This window comes from Nannobrachium achirus (assembly GCF_963921795.1).
Source record: "Nannobrachium achirus genome assembly, chromosome: 9".
Lineage (NCBI taxonomy): Eukaryota > Metazoa > Chordata > Actinopteri > Myctophiformes > Myctophidae > Nannobrachium > Nannobrachium achirus.
Window position 1 is genome coordinate 28,466,702 of NC_137818.1, and position 20,295 is coordinate 28,486,996.

Sequence of the window (20,295 nt, forward strand, 5' to 3'; positions counted from 1 at the left end):
AGTAACAGATTAAATCATTCAACTAATGAATAAAACAAACCGGTCTGGTTTTTTTGGGAGTTTTTGGGAGACACAATACATAAAATAGATTGAGAACCTTATCATACAGGTATAAGCTGTTGTTGTTTTCTTTGTTTTTGTTTTTACATGGCTATAACTCGGGTTATGGTTAGGCATAGTTTTACTGAGGTTAGGGTTATGGTTTGGGTTTAGGTTTAGACAGTGGTTAACATTCACCAGGTTAGCATTCACCAGCGTCGGCAGGTATGCAATTTCACCAGGTTAGCGTTCACCAGCGTCGAACTCTATGAGCCCTCCTCCCAACTCAATGACGTAACCGCTACAAGGAGAGCAGCCATTTTGTTAGCCACTTGCTGTTTAAGAAGGTTAGCCGCTTCATGCAGCAGTGCAAATAAAGAAAACACAGCATTTATCCTAAAGGTTGGAGTGTCGGGGACGAAAACGTCGTTTCTGTCGCTTATTTACGAGCGGGCCAGTGTAGTTGCGGCGAGGACTTGTTGCATTTTGTCGAGGAGGGCAGGCAACAAAGCGTGAAGCCCATTCATTGTTTTAACAGCGTGTCGGTGGTGGTGATTAGCATTAGCCGGCTAGCCTGTTAGCTCATCGGTCCGTGGCGCGCGCTGTACGTACGCAGGGAAGAAGAAACAGCCGTCGTTCATGGCCGCCACATATCGGATTTAAACAGTTGTGTGGCGAACGTAAGCTAACACATTGTTCCGTGCCTCACACACTCCGTGTCCAGTCCGAGCTGCGTCCTCTCGCTTCTGTTGCTCCGCAGTTTGTTTTTCAGAGTAGCCAAAATTAGCTTAAGTTGTTCACTTCGTGTTGGACACTCACTCGTATCTGGTGTCCAATCTTTCTGAGTCAGAAGACCCGCGTGTGTAAACGCTAATTCACATCCACTCCAGTCCGCTTCTATCGCCGACATGGCAGAGCTGTACATTCGGGTGGCCGAAGATGAGAGCGAGGAGCCCATGGAGATCCCCTCTGAGGATGACGGCACCGTTCTGCTGTCGACAGTAGCGGCCCAGTTTCCCGGGGCGTGCGGCCTGCGCTACAGGAGCCCCGAGTCCCAGTGCATGCGAGGGGTCCGCCTGGTCGAAGGCGTCCTGCATGCACCAGAGGCTGACTGGGGCAACCTGGTGTACGTCGTCAATTACCCTAAAGGTCAGTGGTTCTCAAACCTTTTCCATGAGGACCCCCGAATTGATTAGCCCACGGACCCCCCATTTGAAAAGATATGGCCAGAGACCCCCATAACGTAGATTTGTACGGCTCTAGCATTGATTCTAAACCATTTTAACTTCAAGACCCCCCAGTTTGACATGCATTAGGCTATGGACCCCCATTTGATGACATTTCTAGTTGAGACCCCAATTTATATTGTAAAATCAATGTTAATGTAACAGTGTACACTCTGAGTTACAGACCCATAAGGGTCCATTTGGTTCCTAACTATTATATAGCTGGGGACCCCCTGGAACTCCCTCAAGGACCCCTGGGGTCCCCGGACCCCAATGTTAAAGGTGATGGGGGGAAAAGTGTTTTGTATTCGTTGTCACACAATGTACAACGCTTGTCGCTTAACACATTCAAATTTAACCAAATGGACCCTTAGTTGTTACATTTGTACACTCGAGTTAGAAATGCAAAAGGAATGCAACCATGCATGGATTTGAAGACCTACCTCATTCCAGCTGTCATGTTCATTTCTTTGTACACAGCTGATCACAATGAAGCACTTACTATTCTTGTATAAGTGTGGGCTACTAAAACTGTAGATACAAATGCATAAATTAACATGGAGGATTTTGTTATCAGTTTAGCATTGAGTGTTGTTGATTGGTGTTTGTCTCTGTTTATAGACAACAAAAGGAAGATGGATGAAATGGATGCTGCCTCAGCTAGTAAAGTCAAGAGGGGCTTTCCTCAGAAGACATCAGATCTCATTGTCCTCGGGCTGCCATGGAAGACTTCAGAGCAAGACCTGAAAGATTACTTCGCAACCTTTGGTGAAGTCATCATGGTTCAGGTAATGAAAATGTTCTGGTCTCTGAATGTGCAGTGGCAGTCTGCATGGATAAATGCAAAAAATATAAATAAATAACCCATAAATGTCATTGCCTGCAGGTAAAGAGAGATGTAAAGACGGGAAACTCAAAAGGTTTTGGGTTTGTTCGGTTCACTGAGTATGAGACACAAACCAAAGTGATCTCTCAGAGACACATGATTGATGGAAGATGGTGTGACTGCAAGCTTCCCAACTCAAAGGTAATTCTTTTTAGGGTCAAGGATGCTTATTGTCGCATACACATGCAATATAGCTGGTAGCAAGAGAAAATAGGCTGTGTATAAATGTAGTAACCGTTTTCAGAAAGTAACATGCCGGTTTCCATTTAATTTTCCCATAGCTTCGTTTCATTGTCTCAGCAGCAGATTTGAACCTGAAATACACTTTCACATGCATTTCCTGTTCAAATCTGCTCCTGTGCTGAGCCAATAGCTAACTTAGCTGGAACAGGAAACGTGTATGCCACCTTCGGAAAACCTGGGATTACAGTTACTGTACCCACAGCATAGCCTATATTCTACTTTGATATTCTTCACAACGTGGTGTGGGTATTTTTTACACCCCATGATAAAATGCTTAACTGATAGGATTACTTTGTCTGTCATAGGCCGGACCTGATGAGCCGATGCGTTGCCGTAAAATCTTTGTTGGCCGCTGCACAGAGGACATGACCACAGATGAGTTGAGGCAGTTCTTCATGCAGTATGGAGAGGTCACTGACGTCTTCATCCCCAAACCATTCCGGGCCTTTGCATTTGTCACGTTCGCTGATGACCAGGTGGGGTTTCTCTCAATCTCAGCTTGCATTGTGGTGTCCGTGCATGTGGTCAGGATGTGTTGGCGTAATCATTTCCCATGCTTTTCTTTTTTTTCTTCTTCTCTAGGTCGCACAGGCACTCTGTGGAGAGGACCTTATCGTCAAGGGTGTCAGTGTGCACATCTCCAACGCAGAGCCTAAGCACAATAATAGTAGGCAAATGATGGATCGAGGGCGGTTCGGGGCCGGTGGGTTCAGCCAGGGTTATGGCACTAATCGTGGGGGGATGGGTAGCAATAGCAGTGGGGTAAACTTTGGGGCTCTCGGTCTCAACCCAGCAATGATGGCCGCTGCGCAGGCAGCGCTGCAGAGCAGTTGGGGTATGATGGGTATGCTGGCTAACCAGCAGGGTCAGACGACCGCTGCTGGCACAGCCACAACAACCCGAGACCAGACCTATAGCTCTACTAGCACCAGTTATAGCAGCCCCAGCTCAGCTAGCCTCGGTTGGGCTGCGGGCACTAACTCGGCTTCTAGCAGTGGCTTCAGCTCTGGCTTTGGCACCTCTATGGAGTCCAAGTCTTCTAGCTGGGGAATGTAGAGAGCTTTGAGTTAATCTTTATTTTTATTTTATTTTTCTTCATTAGGCTAATCCTGGTAAGTATGATTGGGGGGGATGAAGAAAAATTAGTCATATCTTTATGTCCTTCCTATTTAAGAAAGAGAAATGCCTTTTTATTTTGTTTAAGAGGAAATTTATACTTGTGTGACTAATTATGTAGCCAGTTGAGTGGTTGAAGTGTTTAGTTTGTTAGTGGAAACTGCCACATTACCTTTTTTTTTCTTTTGAGAAAATGTTTGCTTTGACATGATTGACTGTGCATGCAAGGTATATATTTCTGAAACATGCACGAATATCTGATGAGCCCCCCTTGCTGCCCAGCCACTGTATGTTAATGGCATTGATATTGTTTAATCTCTGTATGCAGTCGATTGTATAATTTTTTTGTTTGACCTTTTATGGAAATCGCCCTCATGAAAATCTCTTCTACAGTTCAGCCTTCTACAGTTCAGCAACTCTTTTCCAATTTCCCGGGAGGAAGTGCCGCATGGGCATCAATGTTCGACCGATCTCAGTATCAATTCCCCTCTTCCCATGTGTAAATGCTTTGCCATCAAAGAACACAGCTTCACTCTTCATATACTGTGTTAGACGGTGGGTGTTTGTCTCTTTTTCTCTCACCTTTTCATGGATGTAGAAAATCTTGTCTGCTCTTATCGCTTTTTAAAGATCAAATGAGTGGGATTGGTAGTGGACAGAGTGAGTGAGCGAACGGGAGAGCAAAATGAAAGGACGTGTGGAAAGGACTGGTTGTGCAAACATTTTTCTAAAAGCCAAATGCCTGCGAGAGTTGGAAGAACCTGTGGCTTTTGTGCGAGTGTGAGAGGAAGAAACAAGTACGAGTGTGTTCCTAATTACCATCACAAGGACATTTTTTTCAGCTCTTGAGATCCCTAAGGTCTCTGCTTTCTCAAATTATTTTCTATCAAGCTTAAATTGAAAACAAAAAAAGCAGTGAAATGTTATGTGCTATGAGTATATGTACCCTCTCGTAGCTTTATCTTGTATGACTTGATGTGAATGCAGTGTATGATGTGTGCTTTAATTTCTCCTTGTTATCACCCCTTTCTGTGTGAAAATGTGACTTAGTGCTGGTGAGGTTTGTGTGGACAGCATTGGGGGAGCTTGGAAGTGTGTGTATTGATGCAAGTGTAACCTCAGTGGCTGGCTGAAGTGGCGAGTGGGTGACAAGTCCCCATTGAAAGTTTGTGTTTGACGTGGTTCTGAATGCATTTTCTATGTTTTGTGAATCAAAGGGAAGTCTCAAATAAAAACTAAATTTGACTAGGTATGTTGCCTTCTTTACAGTAACTTATTTTTTCCACTCCACATTAATTGAACTGCCAAAACTTTAATTCGCATGTATAGGGACCTTGGACATGGCCAGCCCAGATTTTCATCTGAATCCAGATTGGAGTCAAATTTGGAGAAGCTGAGGACTGGAGTTTGGTGCAATGTTGGGCGGGCCAGCACAAACCAACAATGGATATGCTGCAAGAATGCCTTAATCCTGAAAAGGAACAACTTCACTAACAAGAACACTCGGACAACCCGCTATTTAAATTTAGAACGGACACGACTCAATTGGGACGAGGTATTATTTTTTACCTTTAATTTAACCTCAAATGTAGGACTAAAATGTATAGATACACCTCTAAATGTCTCCTGTTTGGCAGTGATTATGCCTTTGTTTGTCCCAAACTGTTTAGATGGAGACCTGGCTTTTATATTAAGTTTGCTATTTTGTTTGTCAGTTCTTTGTCTAAATACAAACACTGTTACTTGTAAATTCGATGGAAGGATTTTATTCCGACAAATTTCTTTTCATGTGGTTCAACTGTACAATTTCAACCGGGCATCAAGTGGCTTGTTTCATTCTTTTATTTTAAGAGCTTGATTGTAACATGGTTGGAATGTGTAACATGAGTCCGTTTTGCAGGGAATTTTGATAATTGTTGATTGAACATGCCAGCAGGAATCCTCACTTGTGTATTGATCATTGAAAGCTTTTTAGTCCTGAGTGTAAAATAAAAGTTTGACTTTTTTAATCAACTGTTGTTCTCTCAATGTAGATAGGGGTATATATTTGCCAAGAAAATGTTCCTCCATTCGGTCTGTTTGGTGTGGCAGTTTGTGATACACATTACATAGAAATAACCCTTTTAGACCTGTAGCCGATTTGTAAAACACATTCTAAATCTTGATGGTTTCTGGAAAAACAGGCTAAGGTAACAAGGGTTTCCCGGATTGAACGAATGGGTATTAAATGGGTCTAAATTAATCTATCCTACTCTGCCGTTTAATTTATGCAATGTAGTGCCACCAGCACTATATTGCATAAATTGTCGAAACAAGACACCCTAAAATGGCTGACATTTAATTCGCAATTCAATTTGAATGTGATTTTCAAAATGTGATGCAAGACATTCATTTCTAATGTTAACCTTATTGAACAAATTACTAGAAAATATACACTCAGTTCCTGAAGATTTACCTGGGAATATGTTTTGAAGTCCTGTTGGTTTACCAGCCAGAAATGGGAGTACAGTCTGAAGATGCTTTGAAACTAGTTTAATAAATGTGATGTAAAACATGTATTCCTGCTGGATGTCATCAACCACGGTTACATGATTATGCTTAAAATCCAGACTATTTTGTAAGATATTGTAATGATCATTAATTTTTGACTATTTATTGGTCAAATTCACAATTGTGCAGCCCTAATTGGAGGTCCAATTAGGCAGTTGATGCCAGGAGTCATGTGGCAGCTTGTTTTCTTCGTTACAAAACAAATCCATTCAAGTTCTGCTGTACAATTCAGCAGGTTTGGTGCAGAGACAAACCTAGGTAATATACATGTTACACTAGTTTACTGGCTGGGCAGAGCAATGTAATTTTCCACAGATCTGTAAATGGGGAATTTATACATTTAAGCGATACACAAATTAAGATCAAAAGCTGATTGGACTGTTTTCATCCATTCTGCCACATAACTATCATTTAATTATTCTAGCTGGGGATCGATTTTCTATTATTGCATTTAAAGATATTGCACATGCAACAATGCCGTCTTTCTGTTCTGCAACCGGCACCCACATTTATAAATATATAAATATTCATTCACTGGGTCTGTACTTAGCCCCTCCATTTTACCCCCTCTACACCAAATCTCTACAATACAAGCCCACACTAGTGAGCTTGTACATCTGTTATTTTCCTCAAATGTTTTGCCCATTATTGCGCATGTGGTTAATGGCCATTAATTCAGATATAGATGGTGTAATTTGTCCCTTGTAATTTGTCTGACTCTGACCATCATCTGTACTAGTCAGCGAGATAACCCCTGTTTAGTAAGCCCTCATAACAAATTGTGCTCTCTTATTAGGGCTTAATTGTAGAGAATGATCGCTTGAATCAAACAAGGGACACTGGAATATAGACATGTATTTTTAAAAACGGAGCGTATGGGACTGTCAGTAAAAATTATGCTGGGACCAGCCTTTTTCATAAAAATTAAGGTTCGTTTAGCCAAAATGTTAATACAAATTGCATTTGTTTATCTACTGTGCACTTTCAGGAGCAAAATTCTAATCTGAACAGCCAAACGATGGATTATTTGAGAAAACTGGTTTGGCTTCAGTGGCTCCATAGTGCAGTGGTTCTCAACCTTTTCAGGCCGTGACCACCAAATTAATCATATTTTAACTGGGGAACCCCCCACCCTGACGAGCACTGTTTGTGAAAATAGCCGATCTACATGCTCACAACGCCTCAAGTTGCGAGGCGTGAGTATGTAGATCGGCTATTTTCACAATTTCTGCCTTTAGTTTAATTTATCATTTTAGAGGCATTAAAAAGTCCATAAATTGTCACTTTAGAAATGTGCATAAACCCTCTATACTTTTAAACTTTATGTTGGTTTGTTTACTGTTGAGTGAGAAAACAATGCTGCACATTAAGCTAATCATCTGAGGACTCCCCAAAATAATTTGGGGGGTCCCGACCCACAGGTTGAGAACTACTGCCTTAGTGGACTCCTCAAAAGTTGAAAAGTACAAATGGTATCCAAAACACAATGGCCTTGCAGAGACCAAAACTATAGGAGCAGCAGGTGCACTTTTCTGTGAAGCTTTGTAGTTTAATTACAGTTGTGACAATGTAAGAAACTCTGATGTCCTTTACTATTGCAATGTGATGTGAAAGTAGCTCAAGAGAGGCCAAGGCCATAGAAACACAGAGGACTTGTCCTACCATACTGGTCCTGCTGCCTGCATGTGTCTCTTTTTGTTAGCTAGCGATAGGATCACCCGTTTGTAGGAGACCACAATTTGCTTGAAAAATGTCCTATGTCAAAACACTCCATTCAAAGTGGTTGGAGTACACATGTATACTTGCAAAGCCATAAAAACAAGGTATTGTCCTGCCGGTCCTGTTGCGCTTTGCCTGCATGCTCAAACTACATTATTTTTTACAATTTGTCAAGTTGGACAGACATGGGGGCCACAGTCATTAACATTCCTTGACTGATTTGTGTTCCCAGTTCATCCCAAAACTGACAAAAGGACTTAATCCTTTATCATAGCAGATAATTCTGGGCTGGCCGTAAAGTCTGCTGCCAACAGAAAGGGTCCGTTACCATCTGCATACATGTTCAAAATGCTATTGAGATGATTTACAAGCACTACTATGTTTGTCATGAAATCAAAAGGAACTGACAACTTTTTTAAAACTACAGTTACCATTAGTTGTAACCTTTGTTTTAAAATGTCCAAACTTTACTTTCATGTGCCTGGTGGCATCTACAGAACCACATACAGTATACTATAGTGCGACACTGAAAAGCAACGTTTTGGACGGCAAGGCTACTTTCTTCAGATACTATAGACGGGTTTCTGGTCCACGTAACACTGATAAAACTAGATGCGTGCGCAGGGTCCGTACCAAAATTAGCCAATGAAACCAGCGCTCCCCAAAATTAGCCAATGAAACCAGCGCTCCCCAAAACAACAGGTTTGGGGATTGGACGGAATTGATTACATGATACAGTCAGCTGTGCATTTAGTCTCAATGTTTGTAAACAAGAAACCCGTCTATTGGAAAACCTAAAGAACCAAGAACCACAGGGGCCATCTAATGGACATTGACTGCAAGTACAGATTGAGAGACTCCAATACATGGCACCAATGTAGGACCAGTTAACTCCAGACAGATTATTTCTCCCCTTCATTAATACCTATTGTATTATTTTTTTATAAAGTTATTGTTGATTAGTCACCTTTACAATATGGTATAATGTCTAAGTCACCTTTACAATAATAATTTCTAAGGATTGTGCAATGAATAGCCCAATTTAATGTGGGTTGCTCCCCCTACCAGAACCCCCCCAATATGCTTCAGTTGGTGATCACTCGGGTTTTGAGCGACCTGCCAGTACACACCTTCACCAATACGAACAGAAGATATTGGGGGATTTAGATTTTGGGGACCATTAAAAGTTATACCTCGTAAAGGTGACTAATCAACAATAACTACATTTATATAAAATACAATACCAAGAATAAGCTTTCAGCCTTTGCCTTTTTGATCAACCAGAAGAAAATGTTGGATTACAGTGTGTAATTACAGTGTGTTGATACTCTTGATGAGGATCGAAATAATCTAATTGGTATTATTGAAGGGGGGAAATAATTGACCAGCCTGAGCCTACTGTTACCCAACGTTTTTGACTAGGCAGATCATTTAGACACCAGGTATTACACAGTTTAGAAACATAGGTATGCCAAGTCAGGTGCTGCCTAATTTTACTCCTGGCTATATAAAGAATAAAACAGACACACACACAATCCTGTTGCACCTGGCTAGGGAGTAAGAACCATACAAGCTTATTATAAAGGGATTGAAGTCTTTATTTAGCCTAATACAGTACAGTGCAATGGTCACCTTTTGAACTCTGAGCCAAACATGACTGGTGACAACTAGCTTGTTAGCCAGCATACAACCGGTCTGAAGGAGACACCTTTTTTTTACTGACTGGCAAGAAAAATGCCCTTTATGCCCTTTATCAGAACACTTTCCATTAATTCAAAGTGGTAGGAGTACACATCATCAGTTGTACATCATAAATAAAATAGTAACAATATTATTTTGAATATTTCGAAACAATACAAGTTGTATTTGGGTTTTCAAGTGGGATACGTTGGGTGATAAAATATTCAGGTTTGTCTGGAGAGAAGGAATGTGTAATGGAAATGCTTTAAAAGGCAGCTCCTTGGTCTTCAGTCTTGTTTTTTATTTTATTTTGTGTACACACAAGATGTGGAATTGCACCTTAGGCATTGTAGGAAGAAGAGGACACGTTTCCACCAGTGCCGGTCCAGTTGGTGTGGATGAAGGTGCCAGGTTTGGACAGCAGCTCGTATGTGTGGGCTCCAAAGTAGTCTCTCTGGGCCTAAGGTGAGAATAGTGAAGGTACAATTAATGTTTGTGGATGATTTCCAAAAGGTAAATTGTTATGGTAGACAATTAGTTGCAGGATATACTGTAGACGGACAGACAAACAGGTGAGAAAGGAGAAATACATTTCTTAAACTGGCTTTAAATGCTCTGAACAGGTTTGTCTAAGAGGTTTTAAATAGACAGCTCAGCGTTGGTAAGTCTGCTCAAGGATATAGCAATTCATACCATACACACAGGGTCCTGTTTTGCGTGGCACCTTATCCCGAATGCCTATTAGGCATTTATTTTAATTATTTTGAAAAACATTTAAAAAAGTCTATTTTAAAATGTTTTTCAAAAAACAAAAAGCCTAATAAGATTAGGCATAAGGGATAAGGCGCCACACAAGATAGGGCCCAGTCTTAAAGCCCACTAGGACCAAAACAGACATACTACAACCAGCTACTTGACACAACAAGATCATTTTAATCTCATGCATTCCCCACAGTTGGCCATATGTTCAGACAGGGTTAGCCTTCCACTTTCAACTGACTTACTTGGAGAAGGTTAGCTGGCAGCACTGCATGTCTGTAGCCATCATAGAAGGAAAGTGCCGTGGTGAAACAGGGCATGGGGATGCCATGCTCGACTCCTGTGCTCACTGTCCTGCGCCATGACACCTACAGCAAGAATGGGAACAGAACCATGGTTAGATGCACAATGAATCAAATACAATTCCCCAAAAACCTATATTATGGTGGACTGCAATTAGGGATGTGAACAACTCAGTAGTTTACAATTTCTCAAGTCGATTTGTCAGAGGCATTTACTGTACCGACAAGTCAATAGACTTGACATTTTATTTTTAAACGCACTAGATACTGTATATAAGGAGGTCCATCCATCTGTAGTAAGAGAGCCCTTTAGGCTGTATAGGACAATTCTGGTCATGACTGCGAATGAAGTTGTCTAATGAAGTAATAATTAGACAAAAGGGGCTTTTGAGGCAAACATAAATTATGCACCCTCCATGTCGTCATAGGGCTGCATATCGTTATCTATAATATAAAATAAGGATTAAGTGGTTAATCAGACTAATTGATTTAATCAATTATAAAGAAAAGTTGAATTTGTTTGTGTAAATGGGTTTAATTATTTGAAAAAAAAAAAAAGACAAAGTAATAGAATAATTGCAAAGATAATCAATGGTTGCAGTACTATGGTTTTCCTCCTCATTTCTGTAAGAGGAAATATTCTTGCTAAATTGCCTGTGGTGATTTGGCCATTCACCACTTCCTCCTACCTGGCACTCTTGTACTGCATTACTGAAGAAGTTGTCCAGCAGCAGGTTCGTAAGGTCCTGGTCCCTGTCGAATGCCTCCTTGATCTTCCCCAGGAAGACACTGGTGGACATGGGAAAACAGATGATGTTAGCCAACAGTAGCAAAAAATATGGAAGCGCATTTAATTTTGTTTATAATAATTAAAAAAAAGTCCCCCCCCACCCCCATCTCAAAATCTTCTTATAACAGAATCCTGTTACTTTTTGCTCCCTGTTTTTTCTAAATAAGCTATTAATTGAAATTGCATGTTAAAAAAAAGTAACAGTATTTTCCTTCTTTCAGTGGGGGAGATGGGCTTCGAAAAAACTATTACTAGTGTATCAAAAGACTCATTGTCCATTCAACTTAACCTTGCAGAATGTACAGTACCAAGCTTGAGCACATTGCCCTTTGAAACAAAAATGTACAGCTGCTTCAGAACAGATTATGAGAAGTCATAATGGAGTGTCATGTTTGTTTTAGGTTTATGCAACACGTTTGCCAGGTTGCACAGACTGTATAGAACACATTTCAGAACCTGATGTTTCCCCATTCCTCTCTCGTCCTCATTTGACAGGAAACCTTATCTTCTCTTTCTTGCCACTTTCTCAATAAGGATTACAACATACTGTACAGCTGGCTCTCTCTCCAACACCTATTTGATGATGAATTGTAAATCTGGCGATGACTACAGTTGGTATTAGACTGAGTAACATGTATATGGGGAGTACAATTACATGTATCTAGTATTCTTACAGACTAATTTATTAAGTCAGTAGAAGAGCAACCTTATGAGATATTAAAGAAAACAATTATTATCAAACAAAGTACTGTAAATTATATTCAGACTAATGAAGACTAATTCCCTCACTCATCAAACCTTCTTCAAAACCGCATAACCATAGTTTCACCATCAGTAGTACAGTAAGTAAGAGACAGCTGTAGACAGAGGTTGCACAAGACAGAGGACAAAGTATGGTGTGATATGAAGAAACAGTACTGTATGCCCCAGTGTTCACTGGACTGTACCTTCTGATGATACAACCTCCCCTCCACATCAGAGCGATGGCACCGTAGTTCAGGGACCAACTAAACTCCTTGGCTGCCTGTCTCAGTAGCATGAAGCCCTGGGCATAGGAGATTATCTTGGAAGCGTAGAGGGCCTGAAATAAAATGTAAATAAAGAAACAATATGTATTTGGGTTCGTTTTTAAAGAGGGAAAGGGGAATGGTTGAACATGCCAGTTCAAGCATCCCAAGTGAGCCTTAACAGTGCTGTGCATATGCATTCCTGGCTGTGTCACAATATTCTCCTGACAATGTGCAAGTTTGACTAATGACAGCTTGACTAATGACGGCCATAATGGATTTACTTTTCTTTCTTCAAAAATATTCAATGATGTGCATGCTCTACCTTTCTGATGTCCTCCAGGAACTTGGTCTTGTCACCACTGAACTTGACCCCCTCGGGCCCAGACAGGCTCTTGCTGGCCTCCACTCTCTCATCCTTCAGAGAAGACAGACATCTGGCAAAGACAGCCTCCCCTGAGAGACAGACAAGGAGAGTTGCATGGATTGGAGGGTTAGGGTGGTTGAGTACATCACATGTTGTAAGAGCTGTACACAGCAGCTGCACTCTCTGCCAAGAAAATACTTTGAATTTGAATGAACAGTGAATTGCAAACGGATTTAAGATTTTATTATTTCTATTACTACATCTTGTATACCAGTACACAATTGTAAAATCGTCGTCCCCCCCACTACGATTGCCTTGGAGGGCAAGACAGCCTCTGTGTTCTGCACGCACGCACACACGCACGCACGCACCCTCCCTCACACACAGATGGGGGGAGAGATTAGCCGTTCCGAAACGTATTATTATTGTTCTTCCTTCCTGGTCTGCTCGTTCATAAACCTGATTGTCTGGTGGAAGTAGCCATTTCGCAGCACAGTGCCCGTGGCTTTGTGGCTGCGAAGCCACTTCTGCCAGCATCTGAAAGAGTCTGTGGTTGGGATGGCTATGGATGGTTGTAAACTAAAGACAAGATTTTATAAGCTAGCATTTAGACCAGAAAGCCAAAGCTGTGCACAACTGGTGTGCCAATGGTTGACCTTTCATGCAAGAACGTTTCAAGTATTTATCACGTCTCTGCCAAGACAAGGCTGACATTAAGTACCTTACGGAGCTGATAAAGTGCCAAGGTAAAGACAATAGAGGATCACCATGACTCAGCACTATAGTAAAAGCAGACTGACTTGCCATGCCACATTTAAAAGACGTTAACTTCCACTATATTAAATGCCCAATTCCTATACTACAATAGCTCAGAATTGGCAGGTACAGTCCTTGTAAAATGTTCAAATGGATATAGGGCTTAAGTGGTTAAGTTGAGGCGGGAAATGTTTAAGTAAGCATGACTTGCAAAAACACAAAAAAACGTGCTACAGCAACGACGACAAGGGACAGACAGGGAGAGTGAGTGGTGAGGACAGAGTTGTGAAAAAGAGAAAAGTACTATGACAGGAGGAAGTCTTCCTCAGGAAGAGAACATAAAATACACTGTGTCACAACAACCTATCGTGGTGTGGAATGTCATCCCTACTGAGGCTGGAAATCCAGCCATGCAGACTGTTGAGCCTGCCTATCCCCTTGCCTTCCCATGGTCACACACTGGCTCAACTCTCACACAATAGATCCTTTTCTACTGTCACTCGCTCTTCCTCTCATTTTAGATCCCCGGCACCGACTGGTATTAGAGGCCATAGCAGGGGAATATCCCCAACATTAAAATTATAATAACAGTGAAAAACATTTTGGCTACCGTTTGATCTCGTAGGCTATAATGCTGATTGGACCTTTACCATAATAATATTGTACAGCAGATACTATGATATATATCACCACATCCATTATATTTACGTTCTCATTTGACTCAAATTGAACTTTTTAAATTGTGATTGGTGATACAAACATCCAATAGAAGCACGTTGTGTCACTTACTATGTGAGAGAGACTGTTGAAACAGTTTTAGGAGTGCATCTAGTTTGAAGCATTGTGTCTTGAGTATTAAACAACTACATCCTGGAATAACATCTGTCAGTCTAAAATCCCAGCTTGCCTATATTTATGAAACCGTTGTCTAGCCACAGCAAAGACCAGTACGGCAAATGACAAATCCCCACTTATGTAATTTCAGATGAACAGGCTACTAGCAAAGCCTTCAAATCTTCTTAGGGTGCGAAGGCCCTACAGTCCATTGATCACAGTCTCTTGGAGTTCACAAACCATACTGCTGGCTACCAAGGCTAAACATTAGCAAAGAAAGTGACCATTAGCTCTATTACACTGTAATTAGTTTGTTGACAGAATTACTTGTCACATCAGCATGACAGATGTACAATACTTTACAGAAACATGCCCTCCAACTGAAAATGGCCAGCCAGGGAGGAAGAGAACAGGAATAGCTACTTCCTTGTCTAGAATACAGTAAACCACCTCCTCTCTCTTACCAATCAAGGTGACGGGTGTGCCGTACTCTAAGGCTGAGATGGCAGTCCACTTCCCTGTCCCCTTCTGGCCGGCACTGTCGCGGATCTTTGGAAGTAGATGTGTCCCATCCGAGTCCTTGTACTTCAGGATATTGGCTGTGATCTCAATGAGGAAGGAGTCCAATTCTGTCTTGTTCCAGTTGTCAAAAGTCTATTTAGCATTTAAAACAAAAGTAAAGAGCTGAGTGATTAAAGAGGACAGGTGACTTTACCATATCGTATTTATGACAGTATAAAACTGACAACAAGAAGGCTGTTGATATGAACATATACAGGGCTGTGTCTTGAATGGGGGTGGGGGCATGCAAGCCGCGTTCATAACCTTAGAAAACTATATATCCATGCATTTATCCTGTACTGAGACACCCTTACCTGTGCCATCTCATCATGGTCCATGCCCAGGACATCTTTCATCAAGTGATAGGCCTCACAGCAGAGCTGCATGTCTCCATACTCAATACCATTGTGAACCATCTTCACAAAGTGACCTGCACCCTCGTCACCCACCTGTGGAAAAAAGGAGTATAGAACTAATTAAAAAGATGATTTACCATCATCATATCCACACCATAGCCAGTCTTGTGTGTGTATGTGTGAGAGGTGTACATGGTTCTACAACAATATTATAATACTTCACTGACCCAATCACAACATGGTGCCGTTCCGACTTTGGCAGCAATGCCCTGGAAGATGTCTTTTATGTGTGGCCTGTGAGAAAAACAACACAACCGTACAGCGATAAGCTCACCGAGTGCATTCAGTGTGGCACATATTCTGCATAGCAAAATAAAACACTTGTGCCACCTTTTGGAGATGAATTGTTTAAATTCAACATATTTGTATCCGTATTGTCTTTGTCACAGTCAGTCCCATTACAACTTTAATTGAATTATCAGTACAGCATTATTTTATGTCTCTCACCAGGCTTCTTTATGTCCTCCTGGCATCAGTGAAGGTCCATAGCGTGCTCCTTCCTCTCCACCGCTGACTCCACTTCCCACAAATAGTAGATTTTTCTCCTTCAGACTCTTACACCGCCGCTAAACACACACACACAGTCAGTCAGAAAACACTATGCAGTAAACTACAGAAATAAAGACGGATGCCTTGAGGTAATCAATTTCTCTGACTTACTGTTGTGTCTCTGTATTCAGAGTTGCCCCCATCAATGATGATGTCCCCAGTCTCAAGAAGAGGAACCTTGGGTAGAACAAATGTTGCATGAGCTTAAGTACTTTCAAAATGCACAGAGGAAAATAAATTCAGCAACATTTGCATTATTGTAAAGCACAACTTTATAATACTGTATTATGAAAACAAATTTACTTGGCATTAAAAAAATGGCTTTAGACCTAAGTGTTGGTTTTTAAGTTGTTCAATCCTCCTTAAAAGTGCTGCCAAATGTATTACAGTTTACCTGACATTTAGAACCCCTATTGCTATTTTACACTATATTTTAGGCACTTGACTGACATTCTCAATAAGAGCGACTTGAAATGAGACTTTAATGTGTGCATCAATAGAAAAGGCTTAAATCCCAAGATGAGGGTAGTTCTTTTTTGGCTATCCCTTGATTCATCTCAGATTTCACCAGGTATTTGTCTTGAACAATGTCACCAGCCAGCTAGTCACAGCCAGATGATCATCATTCTCTCGAGACAGAGTCATGATAGCTTACGCTTCTGAGGAAGAGGGACAGACCAAGTGGGCGTCCCCCTTTCTTTGACGATGGCTTGCCAGATTGGATGATCATAGAGACATACGATACCGATACATCTGGTGACATCTAGGGGCTAAAATATAACTGCCCTGCAGAACCAATCCAAAGACTTCATAGTGGGCATAGTTTTGTCAGAGGCCATTAACGTTCAAGCCGTCACCATACTGTATGTATCAGTACTGTAGGCAGAGATCTGATCATCAGACTACTAATGTAAATGTATTTGCATTGTGTCCGGTGTACATTTACAACCAATTTACAAACTAAAAGAGAACACCATGATCAGTAACAACTCATCACTCCACTGACCAGTTTATCAATGAAGTCATCCACAGCCTGGCCAGCCTTGACCAGCATCACAATCCTCCTGGGCTTCTTCAGCTTGGACACCATGTCCTCCAGAGATTCTGCACCGATCACCTTGGTTCCTTTGGCTTCATTCTGCAGAAACTCATGCACCTTGGACACGGTTCTGTTGAAAGCACAGACCTGCGAAGGGTTCGGATGAAGGGGAAGAAAGCAAAGGACCAGGTTTAGAATGCATCCTATGGCTCAGGAGACGCACTCAGTATGAATGCTAAATAAGTATTACATAATTAAATAGCTTACCACAAAGCCATGGTCATTCATGTTCAGAATGAGGTTCTGGCCCATTACAGCCAAACCAATCAGTGCGATGTCTGCTCTGTGAGAGGAATAAAATCATATTTATAAATTGATGTATAGCAGAGGAGATGGAGGAAAGAGATATCGATATCTAATCATATTTATAAAATGGGTGTGTGTGGTGCATCTGGCACACCAACTTTAGCACCATTTACACCAATATAGATAGAGACAAAGCAGCAACTTTTGTTTTGTCACAAAAGCATGTAATTCATGTGCTCAATGATATGAACATGTTTTGCTGTGCAAAAACATCCTTATACATTACAGCTATTGTTTGGGGACCTGGAAGAGTTCAACATTGTCTTTGCAAAAAATACAGGTATCAGCATTTGGGAGAAGGATCATAGCATATCCAGTGATATTGTTTTTGTAGCAAAACAATAGTCCAGTAGGCTACCACAGTGCAGGGGACCTGCAACATGACACATTAAGATGGGACGTCCACCTGTTGTACTTGTTCCCTATTCGTTTTTCAAATCCAGTGGTTGAAAAAGAACTCAAATGTTTTTAGTATCAATACTGCAATATAGAAATACTCTGTTACAAGTAAAGGTCTGGAATTCAAAATGTACTTGAGTAAAAGTATGTGTATTGGCATCAAAATACTTTAAAAAGTACCAAAATCAAAAGTGCAAAATGTTTGAAAATAGCCTAGTTATAAAATAGGGCTAAAGTGGTTTATGTATGTGTTATAATATTATCATTTATATCTGCAAAGTAACTTGTAACTAAATGTAGTGGAGTAAATGTACAATATTTGGTTCCGAGATGTAGTGGAGCAGAATTGGAAATTGGAAATACAAATGCTCTGGCGACATGTCGGAATGGAGAGCGACACCCTAATGAATGGGAGTATCCATGGCCAGCCTTGGAGCTGTGTGTAACCGACTACACATTTCAAAGTATCACGTTCTCATGTCAAATGTCATTTCAAGACTGTTGAAGAAGAATGACCATCTGACCATCGTTCCTGGTTAGCTAGCCATCCAAAGCTTAACCATACCCAAAATCACATAAACGACGTGTGCAATTAACGCAGAAGTGAGTTCAGTTTATTTTGTCAGTGTTACGTTCAGACTTCCAACACTCAAACTAACACGAATCAACAACAGCGATAGTCTAAATCAAAATGTAAAAAGTCAAAGGGAACTTACTGTGCCATGGTGCTCGATGCGTCCGCTGTCCGTCTGCAGTGAAGTGACAGTCCGTCACGCAACCAATCCTCTTTTATTTATAAGAGGCTTCCTCTCTTCCCCATGGCTACTTCCTCGTTGTTGAAGTTTGGTTCCCATAGCCTGGTGGGATGTTCGCACAGTAATTGGCTCATTGACGTTGACGTAAAAACAATTAGCCAATCACAGTGCGACAATCTCCCTGGGATATGGGGTCTAGAATTAGAGTTCCCATTGAATTAACAGGGCGGACGACGGTTACGCCCATGCAAAAGTCCTCCTATCACCTGGCGTCAAAGAAGCAATAGCGATATTGTTCACAAGCTCTCATTGGCTCAGAAATCTGAGCAGAGATATATCAGTTCTCCTATTGGATATAACCTCTGCTACTCAAACGCACAGTAGACACACCCACCCACTAGCACAGTCCAGTCCACAACCCACACCAATGACGTGCAAAGCAAGGAGTTGCAATTTAAACCACTTGCAGGTTGCAACCACTTGCAGCAGAAACAGAATCTTTGCCGTCCTGCAACAGGGCAGCTGCAATTTCTCTCTGCTGTATTGCAACGGTTTCATTGCATCACAAGCGTGGGGTGGCTGACCGTGGCTCAAAGTAGCTGACAGAGTACAGCATCTTGCAATGGGCTTGGTGTACAAAATACACTACACCTCCAAGGTTCCCATGTACCAGACAAACTACTTCCTAAAAGTCATGTCCACGATCGCAACACCAGAGGCAGCTCCACCAATCATGTTCAATGTAGATTTAACACCAAACAAGGCTCTGATTCGTTCTCCTGCTATTCATGGGTTGCATTTGTAGTCCTAAACGGCCATGTTGAGGACCAACACAGGTGTTTCTATTTGTCTGATTGGCACAGAACTAATGTTCTATGCCAATCAGAACACCTGTGTTGGTCCTCATCATGGCTGGTGTAGGACTACAAATGCAACCCATGAATACCACCAACATGACATGTTCCGCAAGCCTTAAAGGAGAACAAATCCCTAGCCTCCTTCAAAGTATGAAAAGTCACCTTCAGGCGGCTGCTACTCGTGACTTGTAAATAGACGAAGCCCCCATGCTCTCCCCCCCTTTTCTGCTTTTGTAGGCTAGTTGATGTCATGCGTTTTCTGCTTTTGAAATTGATGTTAAAGCACTATGTTCTATCCGTCAGTCTTTCAATGTTATATGAGATACATAAAGTGTGGTTCCAGTGTAAATAAGCCGTAAGGCTTTATAGGATCTCCTTTTAGTTGACCTTGTACCAGTGATTTGTGCTGTCATGAAACTCTTCTTTTTTTCTATTGCAAACTAATACATTATTCAATCAATCAATCAATCATTGGACACACCAACTGCCCACTATTTTGGTAGTTTACACATTTTGTTTAATGCATCCTCATTACTTCTATCAATAATAGGTAAGTAAATCATGTTATGGTGGGGGTTCATGGAGGTACAGTCCAATTATTTGAATCAGATTCTCTTCATCCCCTCTACACTAAAAACATTTGCAATGTGAAACACAAAAAACGAACTAATCTGAGAGATTTTTTCATGATGGCCAAAGTGGCCGGAATTGGTACCATAGTCAACCTGTAAAACGCAACCTTTTCCATATTCTGCTGCAATATCTGAGCCTGAAACACGTGGATTGTTTTATTTATTGTTTTAGAAACAATTTTTTATGTGATTTAGTGAAACCCTTTGATCAGATCTGTCATTCTTTCACAGAGATCATTTCCACAATAATTATGTCCGCTGGGCCGGAAGACTTGGACTTAGAAAACGTTAATGTCCTCTGAGAGGCAATTTGTCATACAGTACAGTACATAAAGACATTTAAAAACTCAAATGATAAAACTCAGACTCAGATACACAGTGCTGCTGTGACTTCACTTTGACCTATGGTACCAAAAATGCTACAAACGTCACTTTTTGTTGCAGAAA

General features: G+C 41.2%; 2 protein-coding genes across 4 annotated transcripts; one reads left to right on the forward strand and one right to left on the reverse strand.

The window, feature by feature from the left end:
• Nucleotides 1-376: 376 nt before the first annotated feature.
• On the forward strand, nt 377-5,519 carry tardbpa (TAR DNA binding protein a). 3 transcript variants are annotated; one of them, XR_013962334.1, is made up of 7 exons: nt 377-1,188; nt 1,887-2,053; nt 2,152-2,292; nt 2,700-2,870; nt 2,977-3,097; nt 3,904-4,065; nt 4,840-5,519. XR_013962334.1 is itself a non-coding variant. In XM_080733404.1 (5 exons), exons 1-5 carry the CDS (start codon nt 948-950, stop codon nt 3,448-3,450), a joined length of 1,194 nt encoding a protein of 397 aa, XP_080589530.1. In that variant the 5' UTR covers nt 377-947; the 3' UTR covers nt 3,451-4,022. The 3 variants fall into 3 exon arrangements, 1 of the variants encoding a protein (XP_080589530.1); XR_013962335.1 differs by having other exon boundaries at nt 2,977-3,061; XM_080733404.1 differs by lacking the exon at nt 4,840-5,519 and having other exon boundaries at nt 2,977-4,022.
• Nucleotides 5,520-9,353: 3,834 nt separating this feature from the next.
• On the reverse strand, nt 9,354-18,445 carry pgd (phosphogluconate dehydrogenase). The gene is made up of 13 exons (XM_080733275.1): nt 18,321-18,445; nt 17,107-17,182; nt 16,807-16,986; nt 15,912-15,977; nt 15,699-15,817; nt 15,419-15,485; nt 15,150-15,284; nt 14,739-14,928; nt 12,643-12,773; nt 12,258-12,391; nt 11,210-11,309; nt 10,464-10,586; nt 9,354-9,919 (listed from the first exon to the last, which is right to left on the reverse strand). The coding sequence occupies exons 1-13, from the start codon at nt 18,326-18,328 to the stop codon at nt 9,800-9,802; spliced, it is 1,449 nt and encodes a 482-aa protein (XP_080589401.1). The 5' UTR covers nt 18,329-18,445; the 3' UTR covers nt 9,354-9,799.
• Between the last annotated feature and the right edge of the window lie 1,850 nt (nt 18,446-20,295).

Excerpts from the sequence above, each read along its gene's own strand:
- pgd (XM_080733275.1), bottom strand. Across the intron at positions 15,978-16,806 it reads ATGACTTCATTGATAAACTG|GTTCCTCTTCTTGAGACTGG; the intron begins GTCAGTGGAGTG and ends GTTCTACCCAAG. Across the intron at positions 11,310-12,257 it reads GGAGGTTGTATCATCAGAAG|TGTCTTCCTGGGGAAGATCA; the intron begins GTACAGTCCAGT and ends CATGTCCACCAG.
- tardbpa (XM_080733404.1), top strand. The coding sequence starts at position 948 with ATGGCAGAGCTGTACATTCGGGTGGCCGAAGATGAGAGCGAGGAGCCC. Across the intron at positions 1,189-1,886 it reads CGTCGTCAATTACCCTAAAG|ACAACAAAAGGAAGATGGAT; the intron begins GTCAGTGGTTCT and ends CTCTGTTTATAG. Across the intron at positions 2,293-2,699 it reads GCAAGCTTCCCAACTCAAAG|GCCGGACCTGATGAGCCGAT; the intron begins GTAATTCTTTTT and ends TGTCTGTCATAG.